The sequence below is a fragment of the Hemitrygon akajei genome, chromosome 8 (genome assembly GCF_048418815.1).
Source record: "Hemitrygon akajei chromosome 8, sHemAka1.3, whole genome shotgun sequence".
In the NCBI taxonomy this organism is placed as follows: domain Eukaryota; kingdom Metazoa; phylum Chordata; class Chondrichthyes; order Myliobatiformes; family Dasyatidae; genus Hemitrygon; species Hemitrygon akajei.
In genome coordinates, this window is record NC_133131.1 from 32,122,460 (window position 1) to 32,138,702 (window position 16,243).

General features: G+C 40.1%; 1 protein-coding gene across 6 annotated transcripts in view; it reads left to right on the plus strand.

Annotated features, from left to right (window-relative positions):
- The window catches only part of auts2a (activator of transcription and developmental regulator AUTS2 a), a 1,126,933-nt gene that overhangs the window by 319,755 nt on the left and 790,935 nt on the right, over positions 1–16,243 (plus strand). For all 6 annotated transcript variants that reach the window (XM_073053558.1, XM_073053563.1, XM_073053562.1 and 3 more), the window contains one exon: positions 1,601–1,810. In XM_073053558.1, coding sequence (XP_072909659.1) covers positions 1,601–1,810 — 210 coding nt within the window. The remainder of the gene's footprint in view (positions 1–1,600; positions 1,811–16,243) is intronic.

The window sequence follows — 16,243 nt, forward strand, 5'->3', positions numbered from 1 at the left end:
TGATAGTACCACTCTAATTATGAGGGTCGTTCTCTGTTGGTCTTTAAACATTATTGTATAATGTGCATTAGTAGGCATTTGGAACATCTGGACAGCAAAGATACATATATCAGGATGCTCTTTAACAACTATAGCTCAGCGTTCAATACTATAATTCCCTTATAACTAATCAATAAGCTTCAAGACCTTGGCCTCAATACCTCCTTGTGCAATTGGATCCTCAATTTCCTCACTTGCAGACCCCAGTCGATTTGGATTGAAAACATCTCTTTCACAATCTCCATCAGTAGAGGTGTGCCACAAGGCTGTGTGCTTAGCTCCCTGCTCTAATTGCTTTACACTTATGACGTGTGGCTAAGTACAGTTCCCATGCCATATTTAAGTTTGCTGATGTCACCTCTGTCACTGGCCAAATCAAAGGTGGTGACAAATCAGCATATAGGAGGGAGGTTGAAAATCTGGCTGAGTGGTGCCACAACAACAGCCTCTCACTGGATGTCAGCAAGATCAAAGAGCTGATTATTGACATCAGGACGAGGAAACAAGAGGTCCATGTGCCAGACCTCATTAAGGGATCAAAGGTGGTGGGGGTCATCAACTGTAATTTTTCAGTGCTGTCATTTCAAAGGGCCTGTCCTGGGCCTAGCATGTACAGTAAGTGCATATACGAAGAAAGCATGGCAGCACCTCTACTTTCTTAGCAGTTTGCAAAGACTTGCCATGACTTCTAATACTTTGACAAACTTATATAGATGTGGGGTGGAGAGTATATTAACTCGTTGCATCACAGCTTGGTATGGAAAAGCCAATGCCCTTGAAAAGAAAATCTTACAAAAAGCATGGCATGTGCCTCAACCTATCATGTGTAAAACCCTCCCCACCACTGAGCACACCAACATCATCATAAGGGACCTTCACTACCCAGGTCATGTTCTCTTCTTGCTGCTGCCATCAGGAAGAAGGTAGGGGAGACTCGCGACTCATACCACCAGGTTCAAGCTACTACTCCTCACCCATCAGGATCTTGAACCGGCGGGGATAACCTTATTCAACTTTGCTTGCCCCATTACTGAACTCTTCCCACAAGCTATGTCCTCACTCTAAAGTACTCTTTATCTCATTTTCTCGATATTTGATGCTTATTTATTTATCTATTTATTATTTCTTTTTTTTCTCTTTTGTATTTGCAGTTTTTTTGTCTTTTGCATATTGGTTGTCTGTCCACCCTGTTGGGTGCAGTCTTCCATTGTTTCTGTTACAGTTTTTGAATTTACTGAGTATGCCCGCAAGGAAATGACTCTCAGGGTTGTATGTGGTAACATATATGTACTTTGATAATAAATTTACTTTGAACTTTGAGCATTTATTGGTAATTTTATATCACAAGACTAACTTTATAGAATTAGTTACTGATTTGCAAATTTGAACAACACATTGTCCACTTGAATGATCTTTCATAAGAATACTGTACAATTTTGCAATTCAACTATATCGTTTTCTGCATGTTTAATAGTTATGAAATACTTGGTGAATAAAATAAGAAGTATTGCTATGATGATAATAAACAGATTGATGTATAGAATGCTTTTTTTAATTGCAGAAAGACATTGCGTTAAAACCCCATGAACGCTTGGAGAAGCTTCAGAATCCCCTTGCAAAGAAAAAACGCAACGAACTGCAAAATGGCTTAAGTTTCCATGCCAACAAGAACAGGCATAGCTACCGCCATGGAAGCTCTGACAGGGAAAATAACCACACCTTGAGTCATGGTCATGGAAAACAGAAGCGCTTTCAGAAGAGGCACAGACAGGTAGGATGATATGGGACTCTCCATAAGTGAAAATTCACCCCATTATATGTTATTCTATTACATTTCTGATATGGCCCAATTATTGTGCAATAGTTCTCTAAAATCAAACTTTAAAAGTAATTGGTGAGTACTCAATTATTTTCAGGCCTCTCTTTTATGTTTTATGAACTTAGTCCTTCTTTAGATTACATAATTGATAGCCTTTTCTCAGAGCACAATGCAAACACAATGTTTACTGTGAATAATTCAGAGTTCTCAAGCTTGGAGTTGTATGATTGGTAACTGCAAGATGAAGATGTTACTCTGCTGTAAATACTGTGACAACTTCATCGGAACATTGATGTTTGTATTAATGCCCCAGTTTTCAAGCTAATCACCATTGTCTGAAAGGAGGCCTCCAGTTGTGTATTCCTTTAGTACTGGTGTCTGTGGTTGGTTATCCACAACATTGATAATGTTAATTTTATTTGACTGCTTAAATTTGGGGAGTTATTGGAGTGACAGGGCTAATGGCCGGAATAGCTCTGGCCATAAATGGTTGACTGGATTTTACCCAAAAACGCAACTTCAGGAAAATGTTTTGAGGTGATGAAAATTTAAGTTTAATTGCACTGATGGTTACAGTTTCTCCACTTCAGACCTTTAGTTCAAGTCCTGTGATATTCCAAAGCAGACTAGCTTTCAGTACAATGTTACAACCTCATGGATTAGAATGAGAAACTGTTTAACAGCACATGGTTAGTGGCCAATACGAACAGTCAACCTGCAGTGTGAGTGGAGATTCAGGAAATGCAGTGGTTTGAGAAAATTCAGAGAGTCCCTTCTCACAGAGCAAATCAGATTTGTCTGTATCAGATCAGATTTCTCTCAATGTATTTATGATTTGCGGATGTTACTGGCAAGGGCAGCATGTATTTCCAGTACCTAATTCCACTTGAGTAAGAAGTAATAGTGAGTCACTATGTTGATCCATTGCATCAGTTCTCTTCTCTGTGATATTTACTGGGAATAATCACAACAGTGGTGGGCAGCACTGATTTTCTACTGTAGAAATAATCACACCAGAAGTGGTCTTAAGGCAAAGGTAACACAGATGAATGAGGTAAGTGTTCCATTGTTAAAATGACCATAGGTAATAAAAGTGTTTCGACAGTAACACACACAACATGCTGAAAGAACTCAGCAGGTCAGGCAGCATCTGTGGAAAGGAATAACGAGTTGGCATTTCAGGCCAAGACCCTTCATCAAGACTGGGGAAGAAGCCAGAATAAGAAGATGGAGAGAGAGGATAGAGTACCAACTGGAATGTGATTGGTGAAGCCTGGTGAGGGAGAAGGGTGGGTGGGGAGTGGGGATGAAGTGAGAAGCTGGGAGGTGATGGGTGGAAAAGGTAAAGAACTGAAGAAAAAGAAAGTTCAAGAACTCCTGCAGACTTTCTGGTAACAGATGCCCACAATAGTGTAAGTAGGGAGTTGCAGGATTTGGTTGATATGTGTTTCTGTCAATGTGGTGTATCATTTGGAACGTCCAGGTGATGGCGTTCCTATATGCATGCAGTTCTCATCCATGTGGTTAGTAATTGCAGTGCCTTTTCGAGATGCCACTTACTGTAACCACGATGCACTGGTGCTAGGGGAGTGACTATTTCTGGTGGTGGAGACAGCTCCAAGTGGACATTGTAAACCTGATGAGCAGAAATCCTTGCAGCACTTTGTTGAGGAGCACAATAATAGATCTGTTGTCTGTCATGGAACTGATAATGCCTCAGTTCTTTTTCTTAATATTTCCTTCAGATTTATTTTGCTCCATGGTGTGATTTCGGTTAAATTCTTCAGTGGTTTGAACATAAGAGTCCCAAGGTACTAATATTGTGATTCATTGTCATTATGTTCATTACCCTCATGATAGATTATTACTTCCAGAATGGCAACTGACATTTCTATTCCACAAATCTCAGGTTATTGCTATTCATTTCAGGCACACACTTTGCAATATTATTTAGTCTGTGGCTCGGAATACGGGCAGGCAGTTGCAACTTGAAGGTAATGGATATACAGAAATAGATACTTGTTAACTTGAACTCTGTTCAATAAAAATGGAAGACTGAATTAATGGAGCTCAAGTTATGTGTTTGAACTGCACAGAAACCAGGTCATACAGAGAGAGAGAGAGAGAAGCTTGATAGAAGTAAGAGCTGAGACTATGCTGAATAAATGAGCCAGCAAGGGTAAAAATTGAAGTAACAGAGTAGAGTGTCGACTTAGATCAAGTACATTCCTAGCAGAGGGAAACTGTACCAGGTCCTGAAGTAGTTTTTTAAAAGGGTTCATATTTCATTGTAGTTGATGTCTCTTTTAATTGGGGAGTGTTTACTTGTTTCAACCAAAAGTATAATTTGCGCCCATTATACCAGCAAGTATTGCTGCTAGTGCCATATTCAAGTTAATTAATGCAATTAATTATTATTATTTAGACCTTTGAAGATTGCTGTAATGCTTTGATCCAAAACAAAATGATACATTCTTAATCAGGGAATTCTTTCATCCAGTCAATTTACTTGCCTGAACCTGTCAATTGGAAACCACATGTTGACAATTACAAGAGGTTCCCAGGCGTATGCTTTAGTTGCTTAATTGGTCACATGGGTGTAATTGGGCGGTGTGGGCCTGTTGGGCAAAAAGAGTCTGTTACCGTGTTGTATCTCTAACTAAAAATAAAAATGAAAGCATTCCTTTACCTATTAGAAGAGACTGGCTAAATAATAAAATTATGGGTAATTCTAATACACTCTGTATGATTATGTGATTTTATAGAAAGTGGAGTTTATCCTCTTTTAGTGTGCGTGATGCGGATGTCCATTCAGTTTTCTGGAAAATGCTTGTGAAATTGAGCAGATAATACATTCAAGGTGGCATAATGGTGCTTTGCGCATCAATTCATGTGCCACTCGGAGCTGAGGGGAGAGCTCACAGCTGCTGTGTTCTTGCTGCTCTGAGGGGGAAGTGGTGGTGGTGGGGGCATTAGACATTAACGATCCTATTTCGAGTCAAGTCAAGTTTATTGTCATTTAACTATATATATGTGTATATAACATATATAGAAACGCAACAAGGTTTCCCTGAACCAAGGTGTAAAGCACAGTCATACACCTAACACCTAATAGCTTATGAAGGTAAGGATAAAATTCACAGATTAATCACACATAAGCAATAAACTAAAGTGCTTTAATTCCTTGTGTCCCGACAAAATTAGGAATAAATACAGCTGTCATGGAGGTGAGGGAATAGCAGAGAAGGGAAGAAGTGTCTGTGGCCACCCCTAATGCAGTCCAGCAACCTGATCAACAGTGATCTACATGCTGGTCAGTCTCTTGGCTGATGTTGCACGGAGGTGCATAGAGTAGAAATACTGTTATTAACAAGAGTACAACTGTGATATTTGTACAGTGGAACTGAGCATGGCAAACTAAATCTGGCAGAAACTGTGTAAACATCAATACACACCTGGATTCTTCAACTCATCTTTTTGTCAGCCTGCTCTGGAAGTTGTTTCCTGTTCTCTTATTGTGCCAGATAATTTCTCATTGTAGGCTGAACTTTAACGTAGCAATTAGTTCAGTAAAGGTGGACTGGCATTGACATGTCCAAAGCCAGAAGAGTGCTGGCCTGACAAAGAGGAATTTTGCACAAAAGCACTTGGGTCCAAAACAACCTGGAAATGTTTGCTAGAGCAATCTCACCCAAAGAAAAACGCACAAAGGATCTGACTTTGTGGTGAATATTTTTAGGCTTGTATTAGGCTTAGGCTTGTGGGGTATGGAGAGAAAGCAGGTACAGGGTTCTGAGTTGGATGATCAGCCATGATCATACTGAATGGCAGTGCAGGCTCGAGGGGCCAAATGGCCTACTCCTGCACCTATTTTCTATGTTTCTATGTTTCTGTTAGGGACTTTTCCTGTCAGTAGTTTAGCATTGAGAAAGACTTGGTAAGATTTGCACAGTTAATATGGCTACGAACCTTCTCCAATGTAATGTGTTGCATTGACCATTTTCATTGGACATCAGCAGAAAGCAACAAAAAAATCCCTGAGAGACTGAGAAGTAGTGGTCTATCTGGTGTGAGAACAGAATCTCACTGTGTGACTTTACAGTCTGTCGATACAGATCAAACTTGGCACATTAAAAATTAGAGTTTATCACTATAATCAATAGAGCTTATCACCATTATCAATATAGCAATGTTGATTGTAAATGCTCTTTCACCCTGCATATCGGGGCCTTATTGAATGTGACTTTAGTGAATACCTCATTATTATTGAGTGCAGATCCAAGATTGACCTTGCATTGTCACACTGACTAAAGAGATGTAAAAATTGTTAGGGAAATGCTTCCATTAATTGCAAAGGGAATAAGCGATCTCTTTATAGATATCCACTTCGTCTTTGCATCACTTGATAATGATCATTTCATCATCATTAAATTGCTCTTCTTATAAGGGACATTTTTGGGATCAATGTGGCAAAAAGTGAAGAGAAAATCGTCCTGAGCATTTCTGTAATATTTCTGAAATCACATCTAGAATTTCAGAGAAAACTGATTTCCACATATGTTACAATAGAAGTCATGTGTGTGCTTTGAAAATTGCAGAGGAAATGTAGCTTGGTGAAGGTTAATCTCTGAGCAATTGGCTTCGTTCCCAGTCAGGATAAATACAATACAAGCCAATTATGGGCATCCTGCTAATGACAATGTTTCATTTAAAAGGAACATTTAATCAGACATTGAGTAATTCCCCATGTATTTCACTATTAATATGAACAATTACGCTTAGAAAACATTTTCGTTATCTCTGTGGTGTTAGCAAAAAGATTGCTGATATTTGTTGAATGCAGTGTGGATTTAGTGCTGTGACTTCTGAAAGGAGAACGTTACCCGGCTTGCTTTGTTTTTAATTTGTTTCAAACTTTTTGTTTACAGTTGTCATATCTTGACTGATAAAGTCTGTCATGAGAACACTTACTCCTTGAAGGAGGAAGCAGTAGGCTTATGACTGGCTTGGGGCAGTTTATGTGTTCTGGATGTATTGAATGGAGGGGCAGTTTTGCAGAGCTGAGAAGCCCCCTCCTTTGGCTCTTATTTTCTTGAATTGGTATCTTTTCACTCATTCTTGAATTGATAAATGTAGTACTGTTTGTTCTCAGTGACAGACTATATACCACATGCAGTGTCTCCTGTGTTTGCTGGTGAACTTGGCTAGGTGACAGCTGGGATACTTCAAGAAGCTATACTTGCGCGCCTTCCTCCCTCCCTAAGCAATGTCAACAGCTGCACGTAAAATGGACATCTAACTGAAGCTTCTCTAATTGTTTGGGATTTAATTAGTGTTTACCCAGTCTTCCCCGAAACTTAGACAAGCGATGGCTGTGGCAGTTCAGTGAGGGAGGTTGGAAGGCAGGGGGTTTAGATGGGGGGGGGGGAGGTGGAATATTCAGAGTGAACAGATGGAATAGAGTGGAGCTGACTGAGCTTTCCCAGCACGCATTGACAGCATCAGTAACAAGCAATTTACAACGTGCTATTTACAGCTTGGGTTACAGTCCTCCATTGGTTCAGAGTACTCTTTAGCAGCTGCTTTCATTAATAACTTTCTGTGAGCTGTTAATTGAACATGAAAATGTGTGTGGGAGGGGTTTCTCAATGGCAGGCAGTCTTGTTTCAATGAAGAAGAAAAGACATGTCGTATTGTCATGGTAATGAAGCAGCTATCACATGCTCCCTTTCATGACTGAACAACCGCACGTGACAGGTGCTGCCGGCCATAATAAAACATGGCACGGCTCCCTGCAATTCGAGGAACTACTGGACGGGCCAGATTAGCTCACCATGTAATGTGAGGTTCTGCAGCCAGAGAACGGAACATTCTGTGATGGAGGAACAAATGTTGCATTTGCCTTGTGGACTCGATATGCAAAGTGTTTGCTACTATGGAATCTGTTACAATTCCCTTTGTGGTCTCAGCAATCAGAGCATCACTGATCCCAACGATGGACTTGAGCGGCTGCCCTAAGATATCATTTTGGCTCCTGAGTCATCTGTCTACTGTTGCAACTGTTGCTTTGGTGGGCGATGGCATTATGAGAAGCATTGGATGTTTATTCTACTGTGTTGCAGCCTGTCTGCGGAGTTGTAGAGCGATACAGCATGAAAGCCGACCTTCAGCCCATTAAATCCATCAAGCAACCATATTTTGTTTTCCTCACATTTGTAACAACTCCCCTCAGGTTATACCACCAATTTACCCACTGGGGGTAATTTACACTGGACAATTAAACTAGTAACCTGTACATTTTTGAGATATGGGAGCAAACTGGAGCCCCCAAAGGGGAAGCTATTAGAATGTCCAGTTTCAGCATTCAGCACAGTTGAATGAATGTCTTATTGGCAAATTATAAATGCAATGTCATGATGTGATCAATTCCTGAAAACTTTTGTTTTATAACACATACTTATGAGACATACTCACTATACAGAATATGCTAATATCCTTCACATAAGAGTTCAGAAGTTCAAAAGTTCAAAGTTCTAAAGTAAATTTATTATCAAAGTACACAACCCTGAGATTCATTGTCTTGTGGGCATACTCAATAAATCCATAATAGAATTAATGAAAGATTGCTCCAATAAGGTTGACAACTAGTGTACAAATAATAAAGTCAATTCAATTGAATAACAAACTGTGCAAATACAAAAAGAAAGAAAAAAAGGAATGATATAAAAATAAATAAATAATAAATATCAAGATCATGAGATGAAATGTCCTTGCAAGTGAGTCCATCGGTTGTGGGAACAGTTTAGTGATGGGGCAGGTGAAGTTGAGTGAAGTTATCCCTGCTGATTCAGGAACCTGATGGTTGAGGTGTTATAACTGTTCCTGAACCTGGTGGTGTGAGTCCTGAGGCTCCTGTACCTTCTTCCTGATGGCAGCAGCGAGTAGAGAGCCATGATCAGGGTGGCGGGGGTCCCTGATGATCGATGCTGCTTTCCTGCAACAACACTTGGTGCAGATGTGCTCAGTGGAGGGGGAGACTTTACAGTGATGGACTGGTCCTATCCACTACATTTTGTAGGACTTTCCATTCTTAGACAGTGATGTTTCTATACCAGGTTGTGATGCAGGCAGGCAAAATACTCTCCACTACACATCTATTAAAAATTGTCAAATTTTTCAATATCATGTCAAATCTTTGCAAACTTCTAAGGAAGCAGAGATGCTGCAGTCCTTTCTTAATAATTGCCCTCTTGTGCTGGGCCTAGAACAGGTCCTCCAAAATAATAACATTGAGAAAATTAAAGTTGCTGACCCACTCCAGGTCTGATCCTCTGATGAGGATTGGTTCATGGACCTCTGGGTTTCTCCTCCTGATGTCAATAATCAGCACCTTGGTCTTATTGACAGTTAGTAAGAAGTTGTTGTTATGGCACTAATCAGCCAGATTTTCATTCTCACTCTTGGACCTGCTGATCATCCAGCTTGTGAGGTATTTGATTTAATGAGTGGTATCTGGCCCAGACAATCATGTTTAAAAGAGAAAATAACATTTCAGGTGCAGAGAGAGGTATGGGCAGGAGTTGGTGGCTAGGGGAGAGGGGCATGGCTTGGTGCTTTGTTGGTTTGATCTTGATTTTGCATTGCCCAGTTACCAATGTATAGCAATCAAATTCATTGATGGCAAGATGCCAGAATGCAGGGAACATCTGAGAGCATTTTGGGCTCAAGTAGATGACAGAGATTAGGAGGGAAAGGCCTTGGAAGAATTTGCAAACAAACTTCTGATGAAAAGCTTACAACCTGAAACTTTGGCCCTGCTTTCTCACAACAGCTGCTGCCTGATTTGCAGAATATTTATAGCATTTCATGTTTTTATTTTAAAATTATACCTTTACTTAATGGGACCCAATATACTTCCTGAATGCAGGGCTGATAGGGTGTGGCATGAGTTAGGGCATCCGTTTTGGATGGCCCCAGGATTACGGAAGGCAAATTCTCTCTTCTCTGTTTTATTTTATCAGGCGGAAGATACAACAGCAAGCTCGATAGCATCTATCCCCACCCCCCACCCATTCATAAGAATATTGAATGGTTCCATAGTATGATAAGATGGATTCTTGACCTCACAATCTACCTTGTTATGATCTTACACCTTATTATTTACCTGTCGTGTACTTTCCCTGCGGTTGTTACACTCTATTCTCCATTCTATTACTGTTTTATCTTGTTCTACCACAACACACTATGGAATGATTTGATCTGTATGAGCAAGTATGCAAGTCAAGCTTTTCACTATATTTCTGTACATGTGACAGTAACAAACTAATTCCAATTCCATATCAACTTTTGAGGCAACAGTCAATAGATTGGGCAAGGCTGGCACTGAACAAAGTCAGTGATGGCATGGAAATGTGTCTGTCTGTTGCCATGGATTCAGTTAGGATACAGAAAATCCTATAGAGGTAATGGATTTGGCCCAATACATCATGGGTAAAGCCCTCCCAACCACTGAGCACATCTACATGAAACGCTGTCATAGGAAAGCAGCATCCATCGTCAGAGATCCCCACCCACCCAGGCCACGCTGTTTTCTTGCTGCTGCCATCAGTTAGAAGGTACAAGAGCCTCGGGACCTGCACCAGCAGGTTCAAGAACAGATTGTACCCAACAACCATCAGACAAAAAGGGATAACTACACCCACTTGCCCTTCCATTGAGATGTTCACACAACCAATGATCTCACTTTAAGGACACTTCATCTTGTTATGTCTTGTTCTCATTATTTATTGCTATTTATTTATTTTTGCATTTGCACACTTTGTTGTCTTCTGCACTCTGGTTGGTCTTTCAGTGATCCTGTTATAGTTACTATTCTGTAGATTTGCTGAGTATGCCCACAGGAAAATGAATCTCAGGGTTGTTAATGGTGACACATGTGTACTTCGATAATAAAATTTACTTTGAACTTTGAGATACTGTGTGACATGGTTTAGCTTCAAATGACTCAGGAGGAGAGGGAATAAGCCTGATTTTGTGGCAATGACTAAAGACCAATTGCTTTGGTCTTCCTAATATTCAGTTGGAAGAAATCTCAGCTCGTGCAGCCAATGTAACAATTTGGAGTTGAAGAGATTTAGAGATGGGGATGACCTAAATCAAAATTGCAAGTGGATGGTGTGTGGCTGCGTACAAGTGTTGGCCAAAGATGGATCCTTCAGAGACAGGAGTAATAAGCAGAGGAACGAGAAGCAGTGCTGGTATTTATCCAGCTTCAATATGGAAATGAGAATGGAATCAGAAGGCAGTATCCTCCCTATAGATCCTTAGTGTCCCGATGATAAAACAGATAGTGTTTGATTGTGGGGAACAGTTAAACATTTTCACAGAACAAAGCTTTATTTAGAGAGAACAGGCTGTGGTGGGCCTCCAGCTCCCTTTAGTAGCAAGCTGCTCAACAATTAAAAGTGAGTTGATGTGTAATTAATGAAGAGCTGGAATGTGGCCCCATGTAAGTACATCGGAACATACAACAGTAACAGCATCGTAGAAGTCCTTGATTGGCTGTGCAGATGTTTGGGGGAATGTCCTAAGATTGTTATTGCCTAGAAATCTGAATACAAAGTGCTGTGCTGATTTTCACTGCAATGGGATTGAAAATCAATTTAACTCAATACTTAAAAAATGGTAAAATGTTGCAACTCTCCCAACATGTGTGCAAAAAAACGTAACACAAATGTGTTTTTTAAAGACCTAATATTAGAGGTAAACCTTTTTGCCCTTTCAGTTCCTGAGCATTCCAAAGAAGATTTCAGTTGTCAATGAAGCATGGTATTGCAAATGCTATTTGAATAGCTTTTTGATTGCAGCCATTGCAAATAATGATAGAAATCATGTGAGAATGAATAAAGATCAGTGCAAGCACTAAATGAACACAATGCTTGACAATTGGTCATCAATGAAATCAATTACTTTGGATGATTATTCTTTACGAAAATGTAATTACCTCAGACTGGCAGCTGAACAAACTCCTGCTGGAGTTGTTTGAGGTAAAATTGAAGGGCTGTTAGAAAATGAAAAAGGGGTGGAGATAATTCTTCTGAGTCTTCACCAGCTGTCAGGGGCAAACTCTGTGATTGCCACGTAATCTTCCAGGGACCGTGCTGTCAAATTGTGAGTGCTGTTTTATGAGGAGTCACCCTGTTGCTATCAAATGTATCCTGAAGGTATGATTAGTTATTCACTTGGTAAGTAATTCCATCCATTTGCATTGGAAGATAATTCAAAGGATGGTCCTTGTGGTATTGTTAACTCCTTTCCCTGGAAAAGTCAAGAGTAGTTGATGGTTAAACATTGCGTGTACGTGTTGTGTAGAAGGTTGTGGGGCACTACAAAGATAGATTTAAGGAATAGAATAGCTAACTAAAATATATATACACATATCCATGCAAATGAGCAGTTATTTAATGCACAGGTAATGTTGTAATCTGTGCATACCTGTTTTTTTCTCTTGAAGGAGTGCCTTCGGTGCAATTCTTCAAGAGATAACTAGACAGCCGGTGGTGCAGTGGCATCCACAACGGATTTCAAGGCGAATCAGGCCGGCTCCTTACACACTTCTGTGCTGGGTTGAATGTCGAACTAGCAACTCTGCCTCGTTAAAGAAAAGATAAATGCTAAAGAAACTGCAATTGCTGCCCGATGAGCCACAAAGTGCGGAGAGGGAAATAATAATCAAGACATAACTCTCTCAGCCAGTCTACTGAACAATCATTTCAAATTCCCTTGTTCGGCAAACTGTCACAGCAGAGAAATGTGCCCTTCATCCACCATGCCCATGTTGGTCTTTTTTATCCATCTACACTAATCCCGTTTGCCCTTCTGTCTTTCCTGTTCATGTGCCAGTCAAAATATCTCCTAAATGTAGCGGTTGTATCTCATTCCAATAAGTTCCAGATACCAACAACGCTCCATTTAGATACAAACTTTATCCTCCAGTCTCCTACATCAGAGCAGAAATTGATCTATGAAAATTGCCACCCATTGCTCCTGGAAGCCAAAGTAATTGGCCAGCCCACACTGCAGCACCTGTACAGCACTATGCCCAAAGGTGACAGAACAAACATAAGCTGACTTCATTAACTGGTGGAAGAACTCCTATTGATGCTGAGGGAGAAGTACAGATGGTTGACTGCAGGGTCATGCGGAGTCAGATTGTTGAGGTGACGCAGAGCTTTAATGTTCTTCGTCACACCAGAAACATTATTTCAGAACTTATCTGGGTAATGAATAGGTTGTTTAGTTTTTAAGACTGCTCAGTGTAATCCAGTGCTATATGTTCCTACATTTTCAACACACTTTACCACATTCTCTTGTTGCTGCTAATAAAATTAAAGTTGCCCTTTTTCTACCTGGAAAACATAGCTGTTTCCCTTAACAAAGATGTTTCGCTTTCTAATGACAATTAACTATGTCATGAGTTACCTTGCTTACTCCATACAGACAGTGCAAAGAAGTTTCAAACTATGGTTGTCAGTATTTTTTTTGTCTCTTTCAACAATTTTAAAATCCTACCATGCAGAGACAGATTTTTCAGCCCACTATCCACCTGCCAACCATCAAGTACCCGTCTTTATTAATCTAATTTGCTAGCACTTGGTCTATGCAGCTACAGTTCTAGAATTTTGGGACCCACCGTGCAATTGGAGAAGAATGCTGTCAAAGTTTCCATGAGATTGGGAACCTGCTTCATCCAATTTTTATACTAGCTATCTCCCATTTTCCATTCTGAAACATTGACAGTCTATTTTTCTCTATAGATGCTGCCTGGTCCATTGAGTTCCTCTGGTGCAGGTGTTCCCAACCTCAGTCCATTGTCCTTTTGCTTCGTGGTATTGGTCCATGACAAAGGGTTGGGAATTCCTGCTGTAGCACCTTTGTGTTGCTCCAGATTTCACCATCTGCAGCCTCTTGTGTTTCCAAAAGATTATCCCCTCTCAGTCATACTGACAATTTCATTTTCCCCAGATTATGCATTTTTGTGCCTAATCACTTCAGCTTGTCATGAAGCCTTTAGAGATTTTTTTTTCCAGAACTACATGGAGACATCTTAATGGAGGATATATGGTTTGAAAATACATGTACACTTTTATGAGGATTCCTTTTTATTAAAAGTGTGACTTGCTAGTAAATTAAATTTGGAAAATACTTTCATTGAGAGCGTTGTTGCAGGGGAATTAATGCCAGGAAAAACAGAACATTCTGGAAATGGAAACTGCATTATGCAACTGAAGCAAGAGGTTGCTGGACTTCAAACAGAGCAACCATATTGAATAAACATTGTGACAGCATAGATGTTAATCTGTAGTGCCCAGGGAGCCATTTCAGTCCCTCTGTTCAAGGACTTGATCCACTTAGCGTTCTCAGAATATGAAACTAGAGACAAGTGAGATCTTGAAATAATAATCTTTTAATTTTTTATTTTTGATTCTGCAGAGCTCCCAATAGATATGCAGATGGCGTGTTGCCAAACCTTTTGATCATTTTGAGCTCACAATTGCAGCCTGCAATAGTAGAACAAATTGACTTTCGTATTCTGCTCTTAATGATTTATAGGTTGGGATTTTGTGGTCAGTGATGATAGTGTTCCTTGTGGTTCATTATACTCGCTCTTGCCCACAGACAGTTGAAATGCAACTTGCAGTGATCGTAGTTTTATTGTGACCTGCCTTTCCCCATGATAGAACTAGGGTATGCTTGAGTAAAGAAAAGCATCATTGATGATTCAGGAACAGCCTCTTCACCTTTGCCATCTGATTTCTGAATGTACATGGAACTCATGAACACTACCTCATACTTTTTCTTTATTTCTATTTTGCACTGCTTATTTAACTAGTATATAGATATTTCCTGTAATTCTCATTTTTTCCTCTATTATTTTGTATTGCAATGCACTGCTGCCACAAAGACAACAAATTTTACGACATATGCTGGTGATATTAAACCTGATTCTGATTTATGCTCTTTAGACTCCAAATCAGGATTTTAAAACAAATTAATTGCTGGATATTCTCAGGCAGCATTTGTATGACAGAAGACTTAATGTGCTGGATCATGGTCCTGTCAATAAAGCTATTAAAATTTAAATATTCAATACAAGTTACGATGATGGCAGTTGGGGTTTCTTGGAATCTCTTTGGGGTTTCTCGGAATCTCTTCAGGCTGCTTGGACCACTAGTGACTGCAGGAGGCAAAGGACACCTTGGACAGCAATGTTTGAAATCCTTGCTTCGAACTATGCTCGTTGACCTCCCACCAGTGAGGGGAAGATGGCTGTGAACTGCTGGAATCCACCTGCTGTTGGATCACCTCTCACTTTTGTAATGGAGGGAGTTCAAGTTATTTGATCCAAGCAGTGAAGAAGAACAAACTAAATGGCCAGGCCACAATGTTCAGCAAAAGTGTGGTGGGCTTTTCCATACCATTCTGGTGCTTTGAGGCTGTAAAAGGGGAAGGTTTGGTATTCACTATCCAAGAAGGCTCGCCGAGTATTGTAATGCAGTTGTAGACACAGTTGGGGTGCACTAACGATGACTGGAGGAAACTTTGAAGGTGGTGGATGACGTGTCATTTGAACAGGTGACTTTATCCTTATTGCTGTGGAACTTGCTGAAATAGTGTTGTTGGAGCTGCACTCGTTCAAGCAAATGGATGTTGTCGATGGCGGGATAGCGAGTCAAGAGGTGAGCTCTTCACCGCAGAATATTTAGCCTTAAACCCGCTTTTGTGTCACTGTATTTATACTATTGGCCCAATTTAATTTAGGATCAATGATCATACCTCCTCAGTATTGGTGATAAATATTCAACAATGGTAGTGTCATTGATTTGCCTTAAGTAAGTGTTGGGAATCTCTGTCACTGGAGATGTTCATTCCTTGACACTTACATATTACAAAGATTAAAGTTCATAGTACATTTTATTCTAAATGTACATTTATGTCACTGCATACAACCCCAAGGTTCATTTTCTTGTGGGCACATTCAGAAAATCTATAGAATACTAACTATAACAGGATGACTGAAAGATCAACCAGAGTACAGAAGACAGCCAACTGTGAAAATATAATAAATAGCAATAAATAAGGAGAACACAAGATAATGAGTTAAACAGTCATTAAAGTGAGAGCATTAGTTGTAGGAGCATTTCAATGATGGGGCAAGTGACTGTAGTTATCTCCTTTTGTTCAAGACCTGATGGCTGAGGGGCAGTAACCTGGTGGTGTGAGTCCTGAGGCTCTTGTACCTTCTACCTGATGGCAGCAGTGAGAAGAGAGCATGACCTGGGTGATGCAGGTGTCTAATGATGGATGCTGCTTTCCTATGACAAT